This window comes from Sinocyclocheilus grahami, unplaced genomic scaffold (assembly GCF_001515645.1).
Source record: "Sinocyclocheilus grahami isolate Dianchi unplaced genomic scaffold, SAMN03320097.WGS_v1.1 scaffold7.1, whole genome shotgun sequence".
Lineage (NCBI taxonomy): Eukaryota > Metazoa > Chordata > Actinopteri > Cypriniformes > Cyprinidae > Sinocyclocheilus > Sinocyclocheilus grahami.
The window spans coordinates 1,107,724-1,130,165 of record NW_015505186.1 but is presented as its reverse complement, the minus strand read 5'-3'; the positions used below and the strand labels follow the sequence as shown (position 1 = coordinate 1,130,165).

Here is a 22,442-nt window from a genome sequence, read left to right as displayed (position 1 = left end):
CTGTAGTAGATATATGCAGTCAGCAGGCGGTTGGTTTATGTTTTTTTTGGTCCTGTTCGGTATCGCAACTTGGCTTCTCTAAAATGTAAGCCAAGGGGAAGGGGTATAACCACAACCAATAACCAAAACTAGCAAGTACAAGTTACAACCCCCCTAGTGTATTAAAAACTACTCATGACCACCTTTACTAGAATTTATCACGTTTTATTGTAGACTTATTTATTGTGTAAACTTAGTCTAACTTGTAGAATTTATATTAGATAATCTATTAAGGAAATAGTTTTCCCCCTATAGATTTTTATTACAACTGTGGCATGTTGTAGCTATTGGTTCTAAATGTGCAGGCGGTTGTTTCTTCATAACAAATGCTATATTGATTAATTAAAAAGAGTCATTATTGGCCTGCATGTTTAATAGGCTGGTCTTATTATAACAAATCCTACAGTTAAGAACTATGGTACATGGCCTTCAGATATTCCAAAAGATGGCATAGATTAAATAATTAAAAGCCTGATGAACTGTTAAGGAGTAAGATATAAACAATATCAGTATAAGAAATCGTGTGTGACAAATGCAGTGTTATTTTACCATCATTGGAATGCTATCATTTTAATTTTATAGTGTTCATTTTTTTAATAATTTTGTTGTGTTGTGTTGTATGGAGTATGTCTATATAGCTTTCATTCATTTTAATTTCAGTTTTAGTTATTATACTACATCAGTTTATTTTATTTTATTTCATTTAAAGTTTATACCTATTATTTCAGGCAACGAAAAAGTTATATTGTATGTAACATTAACACGCTTATATAAAACTAATTAAATTGTAACCACAATTAAGGAAGTAGCAGCAGATATTGCTGATGGCTAAATAAATATATACATATATATATATATATATATATCCTATGTAAACAAGTAATTGTTAACTATGATGTTACTTTACTGCACCAATTTCGCATATAGATGATAGCACAAAATACCATTTCACAAATAATGTGACCCTGGACCACAAAACCAGTCATAAGGGTAAATTTCTCGAAATTGAGATTCATACATCATATGGAAGCTGAATAAATAAGCTTTCCATTGATGTATGGTTTGTTAGGATAGGGCAATATTTGGCCGAGATACAACTATTTGAATATCTGGAATCTGAGGGTGCAAAAAAATCTAAATATTGAGAAAATCGCCTTTAAAGTTGTCCAAATGAAGGTCTTAGCAATGTATATTACTAATCAAAAATTAAGTTTTGATATATTTACAGTAGGAAATTTACTAAATATCTTCATGGAACATGATCTTTACTTAATATCCTAATGATTTTTGGCATAAAAGAAAAATCGATAATTTTGACCCATACAATGTTTTTTGGCTATTGCAAAAATATACCCCAGCGACTTAAGACTGGTTTTGTGGTCCAGGGTCACAATTATCTTTATTGCTATAAATTATACACAGAAACTTCTAACATGAATGTTCTAACAAAATATTGATAATAAATAATAAAAAAGTATATAATTTATACATTTATAAATTGTTTAAATATATTTATTATTAATAAACATATCTTACAGGTGTAAATGGTGTGTGTGTGTGTGTGTGTTTGATAATAAAATAAAAAATAATTTGTAAATGTTTTCAGAAATTAAATGTTTAAATGTATAAAATATGTATTTAAATATATTCATATATTTGAAATAATCATGAATATTATTAATGTTATTTAATTTATTATAATTATATACATATACACACACACATTTTATATTTATATAATAAATATAATAATAAAAATGTATAATAATAATATTTAGTTAGTTAGTTTAGAGCTTGTGAGTAAAATTTTTTACAGTTGCCTACAGATTTCAGAGTTTTCTTTTATGCTTGCAGGCTTCCTAAACCAGGCCTGTTTCCAAGGCATGTCACACTATTCCATTAACAGCAGCTGAGTGGAAATTGATGGATGACGTGCTAAATGGGTTAAAAACGGGCGTAAGTGGCCACCGTTTCCATCGGTCAAAGAATCACTCAACAAGCGTCTGCTGAAACGACTCCTACAGAGTGATGTATTAGCACAAACTGCTTTCTGATCTCACGACACATTTATCACAGACAGGCTTCTCTGGTTTTTTTGCCGCATCCACCCAAAGTCTCACCAAGCGACAGAGCTGGATGCCTTGTGGTAAGATTAGGAGGTATCCATTTAAACAGCCCTGCAGATTGGGAAAGCGAGATAACGCGCACACTGTCCCCTTACCCATATCTCTGCTCAACATGAGAGCAACCAAACCGATTTGACAGCAAGCTCTTGAAGATTACCTTCCTTCTCTATGAGCTCAGGAGTTCCAATTTCGGCGGAATTCCAGCCTTCAATATTCCGATTTTTATCAGTGCAGTGAGGAAACGAAACCATGGCGTGTCATCGGCAGGAACGGCCACTCGCTCTTGTGTGCACTAATGACATCAAGATGCGATTGCAACACGGTGACAGAATGATACGCACCGTTCACACACCCACAGAAGTGCATAAAAGTTCGAATAATCTAAGGGCACTTGAAATGAAGCTTTTGGTGCGTTTTCTAAAGATTGCCAATGTATTACGTTTAATGGATGGGGCCAAGCAGCACTGAATTCTGTTCTAAAGAGAGCTATTAGCTTTTTGCCCTCTTAGCTTGTCATACAGTCTACGTGTTGTACGTGCACACCTCTCCTTTATCTCAGCTGCTTGCAAGGAAGTGTACTGAAAATAAGCCAAAGGATATCCTTTGCAGTTCCATACAGTATCACCAGCATTACACTGATTTTAGGCCACAGTTAATACAGGTTTCTGAAGTCTCAAAGTTATACAAAAGTCATGTCTGTGCTTTAGAAATCGTGCAATTGTGAACGTGCAAATCTTTTAGAATCCATTCCTTCCATACTTGTGCAGTCTATTGAGAAAATGCTAATTATAATAAAATCTTTTAGCTATGCTAATGAGGTCATTTGCATGCGAACCATCGGGCCTCTGGGAATAACAAAATTTCACCACACAGTAAGTTTCCGCAACACCCATTTCAGCGAAGACTTTAATCTAATTTTAAAAAGCAGGACACTTTGGAATTATTTCTAGATCTACTATATCCAAACAATCATTAGCATAAATACAAAGGCAAGTGAAATTGCAGATAGATTGGATGAATGGTGAATCAAGATTCTGAATGTCTCAGACACATACAGTATGCATACTGTGCACAGAATGCAGATTTTCTTGGAGCATTTCTCCAGATAACCTTTTAAATTTTGCAAAATTGCAGATGTACATGCAGCGCAGGCTGTGTGAAATACTGTATCCCATAATGCAGTGTGCTGAATTTGACCTTCCATTTCATTAAAGTGAAAAACTGAAGAGAGTTAGTTTTTGGTTTTTCCAATGGGGTTCAAACAAGCATTGTATGGACAGAAAAACCACTAAGACATTTTTCAAAATATCTTCTTTTGTGAAAATCAAGGTCTGTAAATAATGACAGATTTTTCATTTTTGGGTGAACTATCTCTTTAAACCAAATGGAAAGCCATAATTTGAAAATGTAGTTGAGAGAGAGACAGAGAAAGAAATTTGAGCTCATGAATATCAGAGATTAATCCTCCACCTGCGGTTCCTACAGGTTAATGAGCAGTGCTGGGACGCGGAGTCTCCCAAGCTGTTTTACACTGGTGTGTGTGTTTGTATGTGAAGGCAGCGTGTTGCCTGAAGGTGTGTAGCCCTGGGGTGCATGTTTGCACGTCTAAATGCGCTTGTGTTTGGCCTGAGAACCTGGTTTGGATTTTTCCGTCCCCGTGCAGGGGTTCTGCTCCGACATACTGCCCTTTTCCCTTCTTCATTAATCAAACCTCACATCACCGTCCTTTTCCTCTCCCAGTGCGCTTCGGGACGCGCGCGCAACGCATTGCAAATCTGCCCACGGAAGGACCTCTAATGTAGTAAATGTATTCAGGTGGGCCGGTTTTATGTATTCACTTTGGAGAAGCCCTGACTCAGGACATTAAGATTCATGATATTTGGGCATTTGTGACACACGCGCACTGTTTAAAATTATTCATTGCATTCCCCGCAGCATCAGTGACTGACAAACTTCCGCACAGGATACATAGAAAAGGAGCCAGGAAAATCACAATCAGATACACTTTTGGCAGCAGCACACGCTCGCTTTGAAGATCAACAATTCCTCAGGTTAGGCACAGAGGACAGTGCTGGAGTTTGCCATGAAGTCTTTCACTGTTGATTCATACTAATAATACATTTTACAGATGAAGTGTGTCATTTTTTTGGTGGTTAAATACTTTCTATCCCAGTTAATATGCAGAAGCAACTGTAAGAAAGTCTTTCACAGGTTGGTTTCCCTGAGAAGTATGAACACTGTAGTATTTTCAAAGCATTGTTTGTTAGAACCCAACCTGCCCGACAACAGCAACATTGACCAATGGTGTGATTATGGGGTGGGGCTCTCACTTTGATTGACAAAATTACTAACGAAAATGTTTTAAAGACGAACAATGCGCATTGTGGCAGTAATAAAGCGAGTTTAATGAAAAAAATACTGTTATTGAAAATATGACAGGACAAATATAAAACTGATAGTTCATCCAAAAATGAAAATTCTGTCATTAATTACTCGCCCTCATGTCGTTCCAAACCCGTAAGACCTTCATTCATCTTCGGAACACAAATTAAGATATTTGGTACTGTCATGAACATGCATCAAATACTGACACGGAAGAGAACAAATTGTAGAATAAAGTCATTATGTTTGTTTTCTTTGTTCACAAAAAGTATTCTTATAGCTTCATAAAATTAAGGTTGAACCACTGATGTCACATGGACTATTTTAACGATGTTCTTACTATCTTTCTGGACCATGAATGTGGTAGTTGCAATGCTATCTATGCAGGATCAGAAAGCTCTAGGATTTTATCAAAAATATCTTAATTTGTGTTCCGAAGATAAACAAAGGTCTTGCGGGTTTGGAACAACATGAGGGTGATAAATTGCATTTTTAAAATATCTTAAATTGGAAAAAAGGTTATTTTTAAACTGTAATAATATTTCACAATATTAAGATTTGTACTTTATTTTTGATCAAATAAATGCATCCTTGGTGAGCATATACAGGACTTTTACAATTATTTTTAAAAGTTATATACTAGTGGGAATGTGTAAGTCACATTGTGAATACGTTATTTTCATAGAAATTTTATTACATAGAAATAGTAAATCTTTAGTCAGTAAATCTGACTGAAATGGATGGATATGAACTGATGACATACAGTATTGATTCAATTTAAAGGATTTTTTTTGTCAAAAGACAAAAATATATATATTTTGTTAGTGACACAGAAACACACTTCACGATTTATTTAGTTGTTTTCAGTTTTTGAAACAACGTCCAGCGGTGTGCCACGTTGGAAGTGTCTCGAGAAAGTGAAGGTCTGTTGTTTCTTCAGCCTGCCAGCTTGCCTGGTAAACAGATATATAAAACACCCTCTTCCCAGATGTGAGGGCTAGCTGTGAGACGCAGAGGGAGACTATGTGGATGATGATGAAGGGGGTCTATAAACCATGAACCGCTTCCTCCTGTACTTCAGAGCTCACCTGTTTCTGCTTAACGGGGAAAAAACCTGCTGCTCTTTTTCAGCACCAGCTCGCACGCGGAGCTCTCTGCGGCCCGTCGACAAAGGATGTTTCTAACTAACAGGAAGTCATTGCCCGCACACACATCTTTGATCCTTCGGCATTGTGCACAAGGCATTGTGTCTCGGACTGAGAGATTCAATACATGGCCGTTCTCCATCATTTGTTTGTAGCGGATAGCGAGAGTAGTTGCAGATGTTTAGTTATATGCCATGTCAAAATTGTGAATGCACAGTTAAAGCTGCAGTTTTTAAACATATAAACCATGAAGTTAAGTAATAATGAATTACTAATCTTAACATTATCTTAATCATACTATAAAGTTTAAGTCTTAAACTCAGCTAAATGCAAATACGAAGAGTTTGTGACAAAATTACATTATTGTGAGTCTCAATACTGCTGTAATGTCTTCATCACCAGTGGAGTATATACTTTCAGTTTTCAAATTAGCATGCAGGCTTTGTCATGACTAAACAAAGTCTCTGACATTGTTCTATTAGCCTCGTCAGTAGCAGCTTTCCATCAGGTGGCTGCGTTAATTATCGACTGTGATCAAACAGGCAAACGATTGTGGGTGAGGGTCTGGCGGAGCAGTATTGATGGGAAGAGGGCTAACATTCGAACTCTCCCTTTTTCCCAGACATACACCAGACATGTTCAATACATCCCCACTTTACTTTCCATTCCCCCAGCCTTTAAAACACTCTCCCTGTCAGCTGTAATTGTGAGCTCAAGCCATGAAGTTACAGGCTGCTGCATTGTATGTCTCATTTACAATTGAATCTATTACATTTCTCACGAAACACTGTAATTAAATAACTTTATACTATTTACTAAACAATTTTCTTTAATCTTTTTAAGATTCATGCACTTCTGAAAATATATTTCATTTTAAAAAACAAATTTTAAATTACTTTTTTGTTAGCTATAAATTCTGTGATTTAAAGCTATAAATTTAAAGTGATTTACACTTTTTTTTTTTTTTTTTGGTGTCAATGCAATACTGTTTAGGCTGTAACAACCTTTAATGTATTATTTAATGGGAAATTTTTTTTAAGAATACACTAATACCCAAAGGAGCTATAGCTTCTGGTTATTTTAGACTTAAATGCAACTACATACATACATTTTTTTAAAGAAGGAAATTTATACTTATATTCAGTGAGGATGCATTAAAGTTATCAAAAATTACAATTAAAATTACATGCTGTTTTTTGAAGTTTATATTCATTAAATAATCCTAAAAAATGTATGACCACAAAAATGTTTCCAGAAAAATATTAATCAGCACTGCTGCTTTCAGCATTGATAATGTTTCTTGAGCACCAACTTACCATATTAGAATGATTTCTGAAAGATCATGTGACACTGAAGACTTATAGTCATTTTAAATGACTATTTCAAAAACTAAAAAAGAATTCCACCAACCCATTTTGTATTGTAGTGTAAATGCATAAACTTGTTTTGCAATTGAATAAAAATTGTACCTATAGTTTACTTTAATATCTTCATTTAGTCATTTGATTTTTGTCTACAAGTCTTGCAATGTGACTATTTTTCCTATGTCAATATTTTATTGATTGATTGATTAATTGATTGCCATTTTTGACAAAAAAATTGCTTGCTTTCCAACTTTTTTTTCCAGTAACATCCTGATATCTTATACAAAGGTTAATTCCTTTCTTATTGCTTTCTTACTGTAAAAGTGCTTGTCCTAACCAGTGTTAATTTCATTGATGAATAATTTTCATCATAATTTTCGTTAATTAAAAATTGTACCTATAGTTTACTTTAATATCTTCATTTAGTCATTTGATTTTTGTCTACAAGTCTTGCAATGTGACTATTTTTCCTATGTCAATATTTTATTGATTGATTGATTAATTGATTGCCATTTTTGACAAAAAAATTGCTTGCTTTCCAACTTTTTTTTCCAGTAACATCCTGATATCTTATACAAAGGTTTCATTCCTTTCTTATTGCTTTCTTACTGTAAAAGTGCTTGTCCTAACCAGTGTTAATTTCATTGATGAATAATTTTCATCATAATTTTCGTTAACGACATGCTGCGTTGTTCGGAGATTAGATGCGTACATATGAACTGGCGGGACATAAGCTAACATACACTTGCTGCACGTAGCATAAAACGTAAAAAAATGTCAATATGTGGGAGTAAGAGAAGAGCAGACAGAGAGAACTCAATTCGGTCCGCTTTTCTGAGCACAGCCACTAAAGCATACACACACACAGAAAGCGCCTCTCACAGCGCGCGGGTACCCTTGCGTGTCGAATGAACGGAAAATTACACACAAAATGATGTTGAGTTACGAGTATTCACGTAAACACAGTTGATTACGTCTTAAGTGAATGTAAACAGCAGGGAGAACTTGTATCAGTACATTGCATCCATTGCAGCTGTGCATTCGTTTTTAAAGGGACAGCAGCCTAATTTAGTTGCCATTGTCCGAGTCATTGATGTTAATCAAGCAACAAAAGAAAGACAGAAAATCACGCACTCCTCTTGACTGAAAAACTTTTGTAACCCTAAATGTATTCATAGAAATAAATATGTCTGCTTGAAAGAATGAAGAATATGGTAAACAAGTTGCTATAAATAATGCATAATTAGCCTATATAACCATTGGTATTTCATTAAAAAGAAGACCATGTTCTTGTTCTTTATGAGAAGTGGTTTTATTTAATTTTAACATAAAGGCATGTTGTGTGTCACTGCAGTTAAATTGGTGTCTATCATGATAAAGCCTTAATATCAAACCTATATAATGAGTTTGGACATTTTAGAGAATGCTTAATAAATGGATTACACTGTAACTAAACCCATTCGATTTTAGCCTGACTAAATTTACTGTAGATTCAAAGCGCGCACAGAGAGCCGTGTTTCAGACAATTTGCGTACACAGAATTGATTCATCTTTCGGGTATCCTTGCATCTGAATGAACACATACACACAAAATTATCTCAAAATAACTGTCTTATATTGGATCCGTGCATTCGGTCTTAAAGGCGCAGCAGCTATAAATACCTGCTGTTCCATAAGTGCCACCTGCTGTCAGAGAGTGATATTTGCGTCTCATTCACAAAGCTAAAATCAGACCATTCTGTTTTTGCTTCAAATTTCGAAATTATACAATCTAATTGCAATCTAAATAACATGTATTTAGCATCTTTGTTTGGATCGTGATTAAAATGCAGTGGTTGCCTCCACAGCCAAAGCATTAGTTTGTGAAGAGATTTATTTGATTTGTATTATTTAATTATTTGATTTGGGATTTGTTTTAAAATTTCAAGTTAGTTTTATTATTTGACATATTTCAATTTCACAAAGAAATGTGCAGCATTTTGTTGGAGAAATAATAAAAGGACACCTTTTCATTTATAATTTGTCTTAAATCTCATTTTGTTAAAAAGAAAAATTGTGAGAAAATTGTATTGTGAAATCAGTATCGTGCATCGCATCGTGAGTTGAGTGAATCATTACATCCCTATATGCTACTAGTTTTTGCTGTGGTATCAAAGAAGTATTCTGTTATTTAAATAATAAAGAACCATTTATTTTTTATTTTTTTTACTCATCTGCAAAATGACCCGATCTGTTATTCATAATCTGATATGATAATGCAATATGATCCAAGCCATGGGTTTTGTGATCCGTTGCCACCCTACTCTCTTGACTTGCTATTTGAAGAAAAAAAAGTGATCACTGAAGTTTTTAATCATGCTGATTTGTCCGCAGTGAAGTTCAACCGATGTCTTTTTTTTCTCTTTTATTCTGGCTACTTAAATTCATTTTGGGCTACCAAAATCTGAAGAAATTTTGCGAGCCCTGCAGAGAAAGAATTTCCGACTGTATATCAATGAACGGATCGATGTGTTTGCATTACCCGATGCTTTGAAATCAATACCCGGTATGTTAAGTCAGAAGGTGTGATGATGTGTTTTAAAGAGCAAGCCGGAAGGCTTAATCAGTGCACGCCTTTCACCCACCGAGACTTCGGAGGTTTCTTTGCTCATTATAAAGTACGTGTGTGTGTGTGTGTCCATGTTTGTAAACACAGGTTTGTGGATAGAGCTGTTACCCAGTGTACACGGTGTGAATGCATTATTATTATGATGCTGCTGTGGGTACCACGCCACTTCAGGGACCGAGACTTGAGAGGCCCCCTTAAAATAACGCGCAATAATTGGAATTGCTTTATCTTTAGTCTCATCAATTAATGTGCAATTTTCCATTTAATTACCAACTCGCACACAAAATTTGCAATTAAAATGAGGCGTGATAACAGCGAAGATGCCTTTCGGCTGATAGCACTTGGAATGAGAACACAGGCGTTGTGTGTAATCAGTATACAAATCACACACACACAACATTCTCAATTTGTATGATTTGGACGAGCTTCATAAAATATGCAACGCCAAGCCAGAATCTAATTTGTGCTTGGAAAATTCCTCATGTTTCCACGAAGTCCAACATGAAACGCACAGAGGTGCTGATGGTGTTTATGATCATGATAACCCAAAACCGTGTGTGTGTGTGTGTGTGTGTGTGTGCGAGATCTCCTTAAAATAGCTGTTTGGTTTGTCTTGGCCCCTTCAACCATTTTCCACCCACTCCTGCCAACCTGAAGATGAGCTGCAAGGGAAAAAAATGATCTTTCCTGTTTTCCTGCTTGAACTGTTGTCTGTCTGCTGTCTGAGGAAGGTTACATCCTGTCCGCCGTCTGAAAGACTTGGCTTCTGTACTGAATCCTGCTCTGTGTCTCCTTGATTTTCCCACAATCCTCTTGACAATCCTCTTGTTCTGCTGTCCACAGAATTATTGCTGCAAACTTTGATTGATGCAAACAATTGGAAAATGTGCATAAACACGATTCGATGACTGATTTCAAGCTAAGATATAGACTGATCTAACAAGCTATTCTCAAGAGAGAAAATTACTACTACTAAAGCGCAGAAAGAACTTTATAGGTCGTGTGTGTGTGTGTGTGTGTGTGTGTGTGCGAGATCTCCTTAAAATAGCTGTTTGGTTTGTCTTGGCCCCTTCAACCATTTTCCACCCACTCCTGCCAACCTGAAGATGAGCTGCAAGGGAAAAAATGATCTTTCCTGTTTTCCTGCTTGAACTGTTGTCTGTCTGCTGTCTGAGGAAGGTTACATCCTGTCCGCCATCTGAAAGACTTGGCTTCTGTACTGAATCCTGCTCTGTGTCTCCTTGATTTTCCCACAATCCTCTTGACAATCCTCTTGTTCTGCTGTCCACAGAATTATTGCTGCAAACTTTGATTGATGCAAACAATTGGAAAATGTGCATAAACACGATTCGATGACTGATTTCAAGCTAAGATATAGACTGATCTAACAAGCTATTCTCAAGAGAGAAAATTACTACTACTAAAGCGCAGAAAGAACTTTATAGGTCACGTTTTAAATGAGTGATTTATGTCTCGTGTAATTACCGAGCGGAGTAGAGGTCCCACCCACATTAACTCGGCAGATGTGATTGTACTGTTCTTTCAGAGTAATTATATATGATTGCTTATGTATTTTTAGTATTCTTTACAATTGTTAGCTTCTGCTTCTTACATCTGTGGGCTGCTACTAAAAGCCTGGAGCTCAATGGTGGACTAAAGACCGTGTTTTGGGGGGTCAAACTGTCTGAAATTATCATTTTAATTTGGGAGTGATTTCAATGAGGTTCTGTAATGAAAATTTTACAAAAGACTCCGCAAGTTGAATATAGTTTTATATGCTTACAGATGTCTTCTTTTGTTTGGTTGGCACTAAATCTTATTTTGAATGCACTCAGACTGATTGGAAAATCAATATGGGAGAGACAATACCTAAACATTCAAAGATGTTTGTGGTAATAGACTTGGTAAGAGCATATATAACTTGAAAAGAAATAAGAAAGCTAGTGTTGCATTTATTTATTTAAGAATTCAAGAAAACCTTTCTTTAAAAAAAAAAAAGTGCACATTTTATGACATTTCAAAATGTGAGCAAAGAGTACAGATCATTTGTACTTGATAAAGCTTCACTTAGAAATGGGGTTCAGGGGTCCATGTGCAGTAACATGGGGCCAATTATCTGTAGTCAGGGTTTCCCACAGTGCACCGTCTCTGGAGTCCACCCTTCCCTTGCCCAGTGTCAATTACTCTTCTGACAACAGAACTAATGAGCCCCTGATTGGCCTGCTGGGGTTGTCATGTTTACCTTAGAAAACACTATCTCATCATCATGTACCTGCACCTCAAGGTGCTTATTTGGTTTTCTGAACAGTTTAGCTCAATGGTGGACTAAAGACCGTGTTTTGGGGGGTCAAACTGTCTGAAATTATCATTTTAATTTGGGAGTGATTTCAATGAGGTTCTGTAATGAAACTTTTACAAAAGACTCCGCAAGTTGAATATAGTTTTATATGCTTACAGATGTCTTCTTTTGTTTGGTTGGCACTAAATCTTATTTTGAATGCACTCAGACTGATTGGAAAATCAATATGGGAGAGACAATACCTAAACATTCAAAGATGTTTGTGGTAATAGACTTGGTAAGAGCATATATAACTTGAAAAGAAATAAGAAAGCTAGTGTTGCATTTATTTATTTAAGAATTCAAGAAAACCTTTCTTTAAAAAAAAAAAAGTGCACATTTTATGACATTTCAAAATGTGAGCAAAGAGTACAGATCATTTGTACTTGATAAAGCTTCACTTAGAAATGGGGTTCAGGGGTCCATGTGCAGTAACATGGGGCCAATTATCTGTAGTCAGGGTTTCCCACAGTGCACCGTCTCTGGAGTCCACCCTTCCCTTGCCCAGTGTCAATTACTCTTCTGACAACAGAACTAATGAGCCCCTGATTGGCCTGCTGGGGTTGTCATGTTTACCTTAGAAAACTCTCATCAAATCTCATCATCATGTACCTGCACCTCAAGGTGCTTATTTGGTTTTCTGAACAGTTTTTACTGGGTTGTCGGCGATGTGTTAGATTGTCACACATTGTAATTTGTAAATTCTAGTATTATGTATGAACTTTTGTGTACAGAATTGCATTAAATGGACACTCTGGGTATTTTATATTTAAAATGTTTGCCTTAAGGTTTGTAATCCATAGGACTACAAATTACAAATGCAGACCTTGATGTGTTCCCTGGCCTCATAAAGATTTTTTATTTTATTTTATTTGATCTAACTACAACATTGTATGAAAGTTTTTTTCGTGAGTTTAAGTACAGCAGCACCTGGTGGTGTGTCGTGGAATTGTTTCAGTGAAGAACTGAGGAAAGCTGCAAGGATATATTTATTTATATATTTTCATCAGTGTTATCAATTAAAATTATGCGATCTGCTATAAAAGATAGAAAGCACAATTATTTTCCTTCTGGTAAGTAGGCCAGTAGATATGAATTTGGTCATGAAACAGGACTGTAAATAATTTTTCGTGTAACTGTTTTGTTTCCGTCAGGATCTCCATGTGAAGCTATCCCATGATGCAACATGTGTCCCCAGCACCAGCATTGACCATGATGGCCACACAGAGCGTCCCTCCACCATCGTACCAGGAGAGCCAACAGGTCCGTTAACGAACAAACAGGTTTTTTTTATTGATTATAATACTGATTATTATTGTAATATTACTGTTCATTAGAAAGATAAAAATACATTCACTTACCTCAGTAGTTGCATAACAAATAAATAAGAAAAAGAAAAAAAATGTATAGTGTTTAAGCTTTATTTCTTTTTCAGCAAGGTTATTACAGTAAACTGTGGCTTTGTCTCAAATTGTGGCTGTCAGAAAGGTACATCTGTAGTTCTGTACAATTTCATATCTTCATTGTGCTTGTCCTGAGTTTATCAGAGGGGCACAGAGCAGCGTTTTTGTCCCAGAGCCCCCTCTCCCTGTCCAGCTGCTGTCTCCCTCCACCCTAAGGATTAGAGGTTGGGGAGAAGAGCAGAGCGCTGGTGGAAACATGCAAATGAGAGCTAGTTAAGTGTGAAGAACCTAATTTATTTCCTATTTGAGGCTGGGATTAAGCTTCCTCCCTTAAACTATTTTTGTTCTGGGGAGTGAGACAGGAGGGGGCTCTTTCAACGCAGCATCACAAGAGAGAAAAACATGGCAGGAGAGACAGGGAAGCATAGACAACAGACAAGTTGTACTCTCTCTCCCACTAATGCATCCTAAACAGGGAATTTGTTCATCTTGACAGTGTTTCGATTGCTGAAGGGTGAGACCTCTGCCCACCTCGACTGCCAGAGTTTTATTTGATGACTAGGTGGAATGTTTTCCTGCAGAAGGTGACCTATGTACAATTTTAGGGGTCAAGTGCCTCAATTTAGATTCCAGATTTTAATGAGACCGTATGCTGCATTGTCTTGCATTGTCAGAGACAGTGGAAGAGCCTTCCTGAATATGTATGCTGGGGGAAAAATACATGTTTCCTTGCTAGCTTTTGACTCAAGTTTTTCTAGAACTTTATCTGGACGTGTGCCGTTTTCCCTCTGTCGCGGAATAGATAACAAACCAGATTACTATGCGCACATTTCCTCTCTTATAGCTCCTTAAAAAAAGCATTGTAACCCATTAAAGAACACAAAAGTGAAGCGTTCATAAACTAAATCTGATAAGACGACAGTGCCTAGCTGTGAGCCATCAATAACTTGCACATGAGCAAGATGATCTTGAACTGCATCTTTGGCCCACTGGCGCAGAGGGGGTAAAAGCAGGATGGGTTGCGCTGTCTCCAAACATTTTTTTTGCTTCAGTTATCTGTCAACAATTATAGCTGTTTTTAAATAAAAAAAAAATAAAAAAAATTCTGGGACGGAAACAATTCATTTGATAAAAAAGAGAGAGAATCTCATTGGTGTTCAACATTGTTAATAATGATCTGAAAATAATAGTTTAATAGTTTTAAATAGGAAAATGATCTTCATTTACTCACTCTAATGATCTAGCAAACCTGTGTTATGTTTTTTTTGGTCATCCATTGAACATATAAGAAAATATTGTTTATGGTTGCCAAGAAATGCAAAGTTCAGTTGAATTTGAAATCATAACTTTTCTACGAAACTACTGTGTAATGTTCTTATTAGGTGTTGACCGATTTATCGGCACCGATATTAAGCATTTTTATGGACATCGGTATCGGTCATTTTTAAAACCAATTTGTAGATACAATAATTTAAAAGCATTTTAAGAAAATAATTGTCAGAGCCCCTGTTATTCTTAATTTTGACATTCATTTTCATTTTTACACCAGACACCATACATCGGTCAAAATATCAGTTATCGGTCAACTTGATATGTAATAATCGGTATCAGTATCGGCTCTGAAAAACATATTGGTCAACCCCTGGTTCTTATTATTTTAGTTATTGTCCATCAAGTTTCAAATAAAACAGAAAATAATCACAAATGATTATGATGAAGTATCTTTCATTTCTAGAATATTTGAATCACTGGATTATCCATGAATGCTACAATGATATTTAATATATAAGCAATTAATGCTAGTAGATGGATAAATCAAGCTACAAAATGGACAAAAAAGTATTGTTAAAGTAGTCTATTTAAATATTTTTGTGCAATATGGTCTAGACTGCAGATCTATAGTTATTTTGTATTCTGTATTTCTTCAGATGACAGGCACTACGCAGCAAAACTCAAAGGCTCAGCATGTCCACCTCTCTGCAGCCTCAGCGGCAGGGGCCACACAGGTCAGCGTGACCCTTGACCCCCAAGCCCAACTGGAGTCAGACAAACGAGCCGTTTACAGGTGAGTATTATGCACTAATGCAGCTTCTTATTAAGGACATCATTTATAAGTAAATCTAGATTTGTACTTACTCTGAAGAAAATGTGAGCAGTGCTTATAAATGCAAAAAATTATGCAAGGATGCTGTGTGGTTGCTAAGGTGTTCTGGTTGGTCACTAGGGCACTGCAAGATGGTTGCTTACTGGAAAAGTAGAAATGCATAAACAAAAATACATTGCCATTCAAAAGTTTAGGGTCTGTAATATTTAGTTTTTTAATGTTTAATGTTTGAAAGAATTCTCTTGTGCTCTCCAAGTCTGGAGAGCACAAGAGAATATATTAAGCTCAATTTTCAGCACTAAATACTCTAGTCTTCTGTGTCACTTGAACCTTTCAGATATAATTTTAATTTGCAGATTTTTTCTTATTATTATTAGTGTTGAAAATAATTGTACTGCTTAATATTTTAGAGGAAACCTGATATATTTTACATGCAGGATTCATTGATGAATGGAAAGTAAAATGATAAAAATAAATACAAAAATTAACTTTGGAACAGTAGTGTGTATATATATATGCCAAAGTATGAAAGTTTTGTGTTCCTTCATATTTTCCCAGTGAATATTATGTAGGTACCTGTACACCATTGTTCCATCAGAAATAAATAATGCAGTTTTATAGTTATTTGAAACCCTCATAACATATTGATCTAAATACAAGCATACAGACTTGACGCTTGATTTGGATAGCAACATGCCTGCATAAGTCATATTTTCCTTGTTTATTCATGAAGTAAATAATACATGGCACACTGACACTTTAAATACTTAAAGCCTCATTCCCAAACCTCCCCTCCCCGGTTGATTACAGCGCGGCTGTTTGCGAGCCGCATGCATATCGTAGCATCGTCCGCGAGGGCTCGTTCAACCGGCTGCAGCAATGGCTATGATTAGCGGTGTCTCGCGGCGGCGTGGCAGAGGCCCGTGGTTTCACGCTAACCCTTGAGGCAGGTCTGTGAAGGCCTGGGCAGGCCTGGGGCTCAGTCTCTCAGCTCCTCAGAGAGAGAACGCTGCCTTTGATGTGAGCAGCCAGCCGGAGGCGGCCTGCAGGCGGTGTTAAAAAAAGCCTAGACTCAGCCTACATTCACACTACACACAAACACAGTGTCTGCTCCTACTTCCCCCTCATCAAACCAATCAGAGCACATCGCCTATTTCTGAGGGTGGGGCTTCATAAAAGAAGGAAATGATCAGCGTGTTTCTCAGAGAAGGGACAGAGCGGTGTGGAATAAAGGTAAATTATGTGAAAAATAATGTGTTTTAAAAAAAAACGAAGCATTACCGGTGAACCACCCCTTTAAATAAATTAATAATTTCATTAAATGCATTAAATTGATCAGAATCGACAATAAAACATTTACATTATAACATTTACAATATTAAAAAATGCTGTTGTTTTTTTGTTTGTTTTGTTTTTACTTTCTATTACTTTCTACTACACAACTGTCTTCAGTATTGATAATAATATTTCTTGAAAAATGCATATTAGAATGATTTCTGAAGATCATGTGACACTGAAGACTAGAGCAATGGCTGCTGAAAATTCACCTTTGCTCTCCCAGAAATGAATTACATTTTAAAATATGTTTAAATAGAAAACAGTTATTTTAAATTGTAATAATATTTCACAACATTCACTCTATTTTTTTTCTTGATCATACAGTATAAATGCATCCTTGGTGAGCATTAAAATATCTTTCCAACCTCAAATGTTAGTGGGATTTGTTTTTACAGTAGATTTGCTCTGCATTTGTTATGTAGAGTAAAGAGCAACACGGTATCTCACCTCCAAAACTATTGTGGGTATTTAACAGAGCAGATTTTTGTGTGTGTATCTGTTTGTTTATAGTGTATTGTTTTGATTCAATTTGGAAGGTTAGTGTTTATTTCTGCACCTTTCATTTCTCTAATTGCCAGTATTGCGAGTTTGAGTTGTGGAGTCTATGCTCTGGCGTGCGTTGCTTAATTATTAACAGTGGAATAAATGTGCAATACAGTAATTATCTTAACGAGTTACTGCACTCTCTTTTAAAGCATCCGAGACATTCTGTTCTTATTAGAAGCATGGCAGGGGGTCTCTTTCCTGTGGGGTACTTGCGACATATCCAAAATTAGGTCCAATAAAATCCAGCATCCAGGAGATGAAATTGTAATATGTATCCAAAGAAGTTCCTGAGGGTGTAAAATTCAGCACTATTCCACAATGATAAGAGTGAAATGGAAAGGAAGCTCAGACTGGAAGAGTTTGATGAGTGAACTGAATAAAGAAACCTAGCAAAGTCAAGCTTTTAAAATGTTTTTCAATCCTCCATTCTTAAGGCAAATCTCTAATTATTATAATATCAAAATGAAATAAATAAGACTTTTACTACAAGCAAATCCAATGTAGCCAATATATTTGGAATTTGTGTCCATTATAATCCATAATAAATCCTTCAAATTTAGACAAAGCGGTTTTGTGTGTACAGAATTGTATCCTGATGCTTTGCGCCTCTCATCCTCCGTCTTTTGATGTATTTGATGTATTTATGTATAACATTCAGACCCCCGAAGGTGTGCTTATATTAAGGTATTGAAATGTCTGAATGGGTTTATATGTGTTTTCCCCTTCTCGCCGTGACTCAGATTGGCGGGTGCTGAGTGGATTTGCATTGATACTGGATTTCGGTCTCATGGTGCACAGTCATGCTGTCTTCATTGAGCTCCAGTGGATCAGGAGTGTCTTGGACTGACGGAAGAGAGAGAGAGATAGAGGGAAAAAGATGGAATGCCAAACAGAAAAGAAGAAAAGGAAAAGGAAAGAGTTAGAGAACAGCTTTAGTAGACCCAGCAGTAGCAGCAGCGCATATCAGTCCCAACAGGAGTGCTTTTAATTTGACAGCCAGAGAGAAAATGGTGAGCCAGTTCACCCCAGCCTCTGTAATGCACCATAAATTCTGTTTACATTCGCTGTTGGGAAGCTCTTGCAGTCATTTGGTGGAATTGGTGCCCAACATCTTAATGACTCTCTCTCTTCTAGTAATGGTGCTGAGATTTCTAGTCATCGTCATGTCTGAGCCATAGATTCATCCTGAGAGCGAGTCGGTCCTGATCACAAGGATGTATATTTTAGATTGTTACTGGCAGGTTATGGTAAATAATACTCAAAGGAAATCTCTGAGGGCTCATTTATATCTGAGTAAGATTTTGTTCCTCAATTTAAAACTGTAGATTTCAATTTTAAACGGTTTTATTCCGTTTCATCCTGTCTTGTGTCTCCAGGGTGCAGAGTGTTCTGAACTTCACAGACTGACTGTCTGAAGATTGAACGTGTGTGTTCGTGTTAGCAGGATCTGCACAAGTCTGTGAATTAATCTAATACTCGTTAGCGGTGCTTGCTAAGGCTGTTTTATTGCTCAGGGCTGCTCAAATCTCAGTTTCTTTTGAACATTATTTCATAGAGACTTAGCAACCACCCAGAACACCTTAGCATTGATATAAAAAAAAAGAAAAACACCCTGACCAGCCTAGCAACTGCATACAGTAGCAATGTCCAATCAACCACCCAGATCAGTATAGCAGTGCTATAAAAACATCCAAAACAACCACATAACATTTTACAAATCACCCAGGCCAGCCAAGAAATGCATACAGTAGCAGTGCCCTAGAAACCACACAAAATACCCTAACAACCACAAAAATGCTGAGAACCATAGCAGCCATATAATAATAACCTGGCAACCACATACCAACACCCTGGAAACTACTCGGAACACCATAGCAGCTATATTGCAACACAAACCAACTTGAACACCTTAGCAACTACATAGCATGTCATGGGGGTGACTCTTTCTCATTTTTCATCTTTCTGATTGATTTATGTGGCATCTCTACATTTAAACGTTGGTGTAACTGTACACAAGTATGCCGGTTCGGTACCTCGGTTTTGACATCATGGTTCGGTATGGTTTTGGTACAGCAGGGGGGAAAAAATTAATTAAAATCGCTTTTTTATTAAACAGTGGTTTACTGAACAAATTGGTATTTTTTAAAATAAATTTTATTATAATTAAAACATTTTAACTTATGCTCTTAACTATAGTGAACCCTTTTATATTATAAGGTTACAATTAACAACAGAGAACAAACTTAAATACAATTACTATTTATTTTTAAATATAATAATCAACACTCAACTTTTGTATGCAAAACAAATTGTATGCAAACATGTAAATTGCTCATAATGCAGTTTTTAAATTATCTAAATTATAAAATTTCTATTTGTTGTTGAAATATATTCATTTACACAGTGGCTGTCATAACAGAAAACCACTAGTACTGAGGAAGGGATGCCGTTTGAACTGAGGCGTTTATACAGCGATCTGTCACCAAAGAGTGTCAAAATGGCATTTATTGTTTGAATTTCCTGAAAAAGATTGACATAATTTGAAAGATGAGACTTTGTTTTTAATCAGAAGTAGCAATATATAAAACTGGAAGTTTCCAATGAAGTTTCACTTGTGCAGTGGTTAAAACAATACTGTATTTGTTTGGTGCACATGTGTACTGTACCGAATTACCCAAAAAATTTTTTATACAAGTATCGATACACCCCTAGTATTTATCCTCTAAATTCACACCTGTGGTCCAATGATAAGAGCCGGCGGCTGTGTATCACAACAGGCCACAGCTAGCCTTTGCCCGCAGGTGAAGGAGAGAGCGGTAAAAACAGCGTTGAAAAAGAGCACTGCCACTCATTGAAATGCAGCAGTAGGGGTCCCATATAAACCCTGATGGCGAGTGGTGTGTGTGTGTGTGTGTGCACTCGTCCCCCATACAGGTTGAGCTCCAGACATGTAGCCTGGAGGAGGGAGTGTGTGTTCATGTGAATGTGTGTGTGTGTGTGTGTGTGTGAGCGTTCTCAGCATGTGGGCACCCCAGACTGGGTTTAATAAAGGCAGCAGCCACTGGCTCGCCCTGATTAGGATGGCAAACATACCGGGTGAGCACACAGAGCGCACACCCCCATCTCCCCAGCAGCCCGTGGGTGGCCCACCACGCTACCAAAACAAATGCAGCTCGAGGTAGCATGAAAATACGTCCAGCTTTATTTCTGGACTCAGAATTGCTTTGATGTGCTTTTTGTTTTCTTAGAAAAGATTTATTTACTGACTGTTTACTTCTTTTTTTTTTTTCTTTCTTTCTTTTTTTTAATCTTCGAGGGCTTTGGTTTCTAACTTGAAGACCTCTACACTGAAATATTCATGACAAATTCAGCTTGAAATAAAAAAACAGGTAAACTCAATTAGGTTAAACATCTCGTTAGCTGAGATGATGAAATCTAGTATTAGTTGAATGGAAAAAACCCGCCATGTCTGACTTTAAAAGTTCGCTGGATCAGTTCTGCTGACTCTTATCTCGGTAAATGACGCTTTTATGGGTTAATAGTTCCCCAGCTCCCTCCGTCCTGAGACCTCTGCACTGCAGATAACGTCTCGCTGTTCTGGCACCTTACCAGCTCTAGGTACCTCATGTAGTTTCAGGAGCGTACAGACGCAGTGCTATGAGATGACTGTCTCAACATAAAGTGCAGGATTACCATTGTAAATTGATTATTTAAATCTAGTGTTTCCAGCATGTTTCTTTTTTCTAAACTTTAATTCAGATTTTTACTATTGTTTTGTTTATTATTATTTATTATTTTCTAAAAAAAAAAATTTTTTGTTTTTTAAAACCTTACACAATTGGTTATTTTAAGTCGCAAGTTTGTAAGTCTTCATTAACAATTTATTTCATTCAAAGAACTTGTGAATTGGACTACTAGTGTGATTGTTTTTGAAACTTTTTCATACATAATTTAAATTTCACATTTTTTTCAACATGAAGTACACAGTTCTCTGTTTGTTTTGATGCCAAATTGCATCGAATGATAATTTGATTACCACAGATTCAGTTTGACAACTCTGAAGTCTTTTTGAAGAATTAATTTCATTACAAGGACTTACTCATACAAATCATTTGTTTGTAAATTGAATTACAATAGTTTGTTTTTATGTTTAGCCAGCAAAAAGAAAAAAATATGTAGAAAAAATATGTGTCATGATGTAAATTATCTGATGAGTGGTCCTGAATTCAAGTGTTTTTTTCTTTCTTTCTTTTTTTCCCCCCCCAAAATATTATATACATAATTATTTATTCTAATACTGGAGATTGTGAGTCTTCATCAAAGTTTGATTTAATTAATACCCCCTGCACATAAGTCATTTGTTTGTGATATGAACTACTGTGTTTGTTTTTGGAACTTTTTTCACTCATAATTTAAAACCCAACATTACACAGTTCTCTGTTTATTTTGAAACCATGCTGCAGTTCAGTAAGTGAGTCAGGTGTTAATTCACTTACTACTTTGACAGATTCATCGATTCAATTAGACAAGTCTTCTCATTACAACAACCTGCTCATACAAATGACTGTGAATTCAAAGTGACTGAAGTTTGATTTACTTATGTTTTTTTTCTTTCTCTCAAACCTTAAAGGGGTAATCCAAAAATAAAAATGCTGTCATTGTTTACTCGCCCTCATGTCTTTCCAAACCCATATGACTTTCTTTTCCTCTGCAGGAATAAATAAATAAAAATAAAAATCATGAATGTTTCCATTAACTTCCATTGTATTTCAGTCCATACATTGGAAGTCAAACTGTAAACCAAACTGTATTCATTGCAATAACCTGCTCTTTAGAATTATTTGTTTGTGATTTGAATTATACTTGTACACTAGTTTGTACACATCTTGATCTGTATTATCTGATGAGTCAATTCAAAGTTCTATTCTGTTCTATTCTATTCTAACATCTGCTTTTTTGCTTATCATATAATGTAAAAGTCCTTCTAAAAGTCGAGCCCACTCTTTCACGTTTGAGGGATGGCAGTCTGGACAGTCTTTCCCGCAAGAG

General features: G+C 36.1%; 1 protein-coding gene across 3 annotated transcripts in view; it reads left to right on the top strand.

Annotated features, from left to right (window-relative positions):
* LOC107588673 (pbx/knotted 1 homeobox 2) overlaps positions 1-22,442 on the top strand; it is a 71,753-nt gene that overhangs the window by 35,627 nt on the left and 13,684 nt on the right. For all 3 annotated transcript variants that reach the window (XM_016276889.1, XM_016276880.1, XM_016276896.1), the window contains exons 3-4: positions 13,157-13,265; positions 15,334-15,470. In XM_016276889.1, coding sequence (XP_016132375.1) covers positions 13,179-13,265; positions 15,334-15,470 — 224 coding nt within the window. In that variant the 5' untranslated portion in view covers positions 13,157-13,178. The remainder of the gene's footprint in view (positions 1-13,156; positions 13,266-15,333; positions 15,471-22,442) is intronic.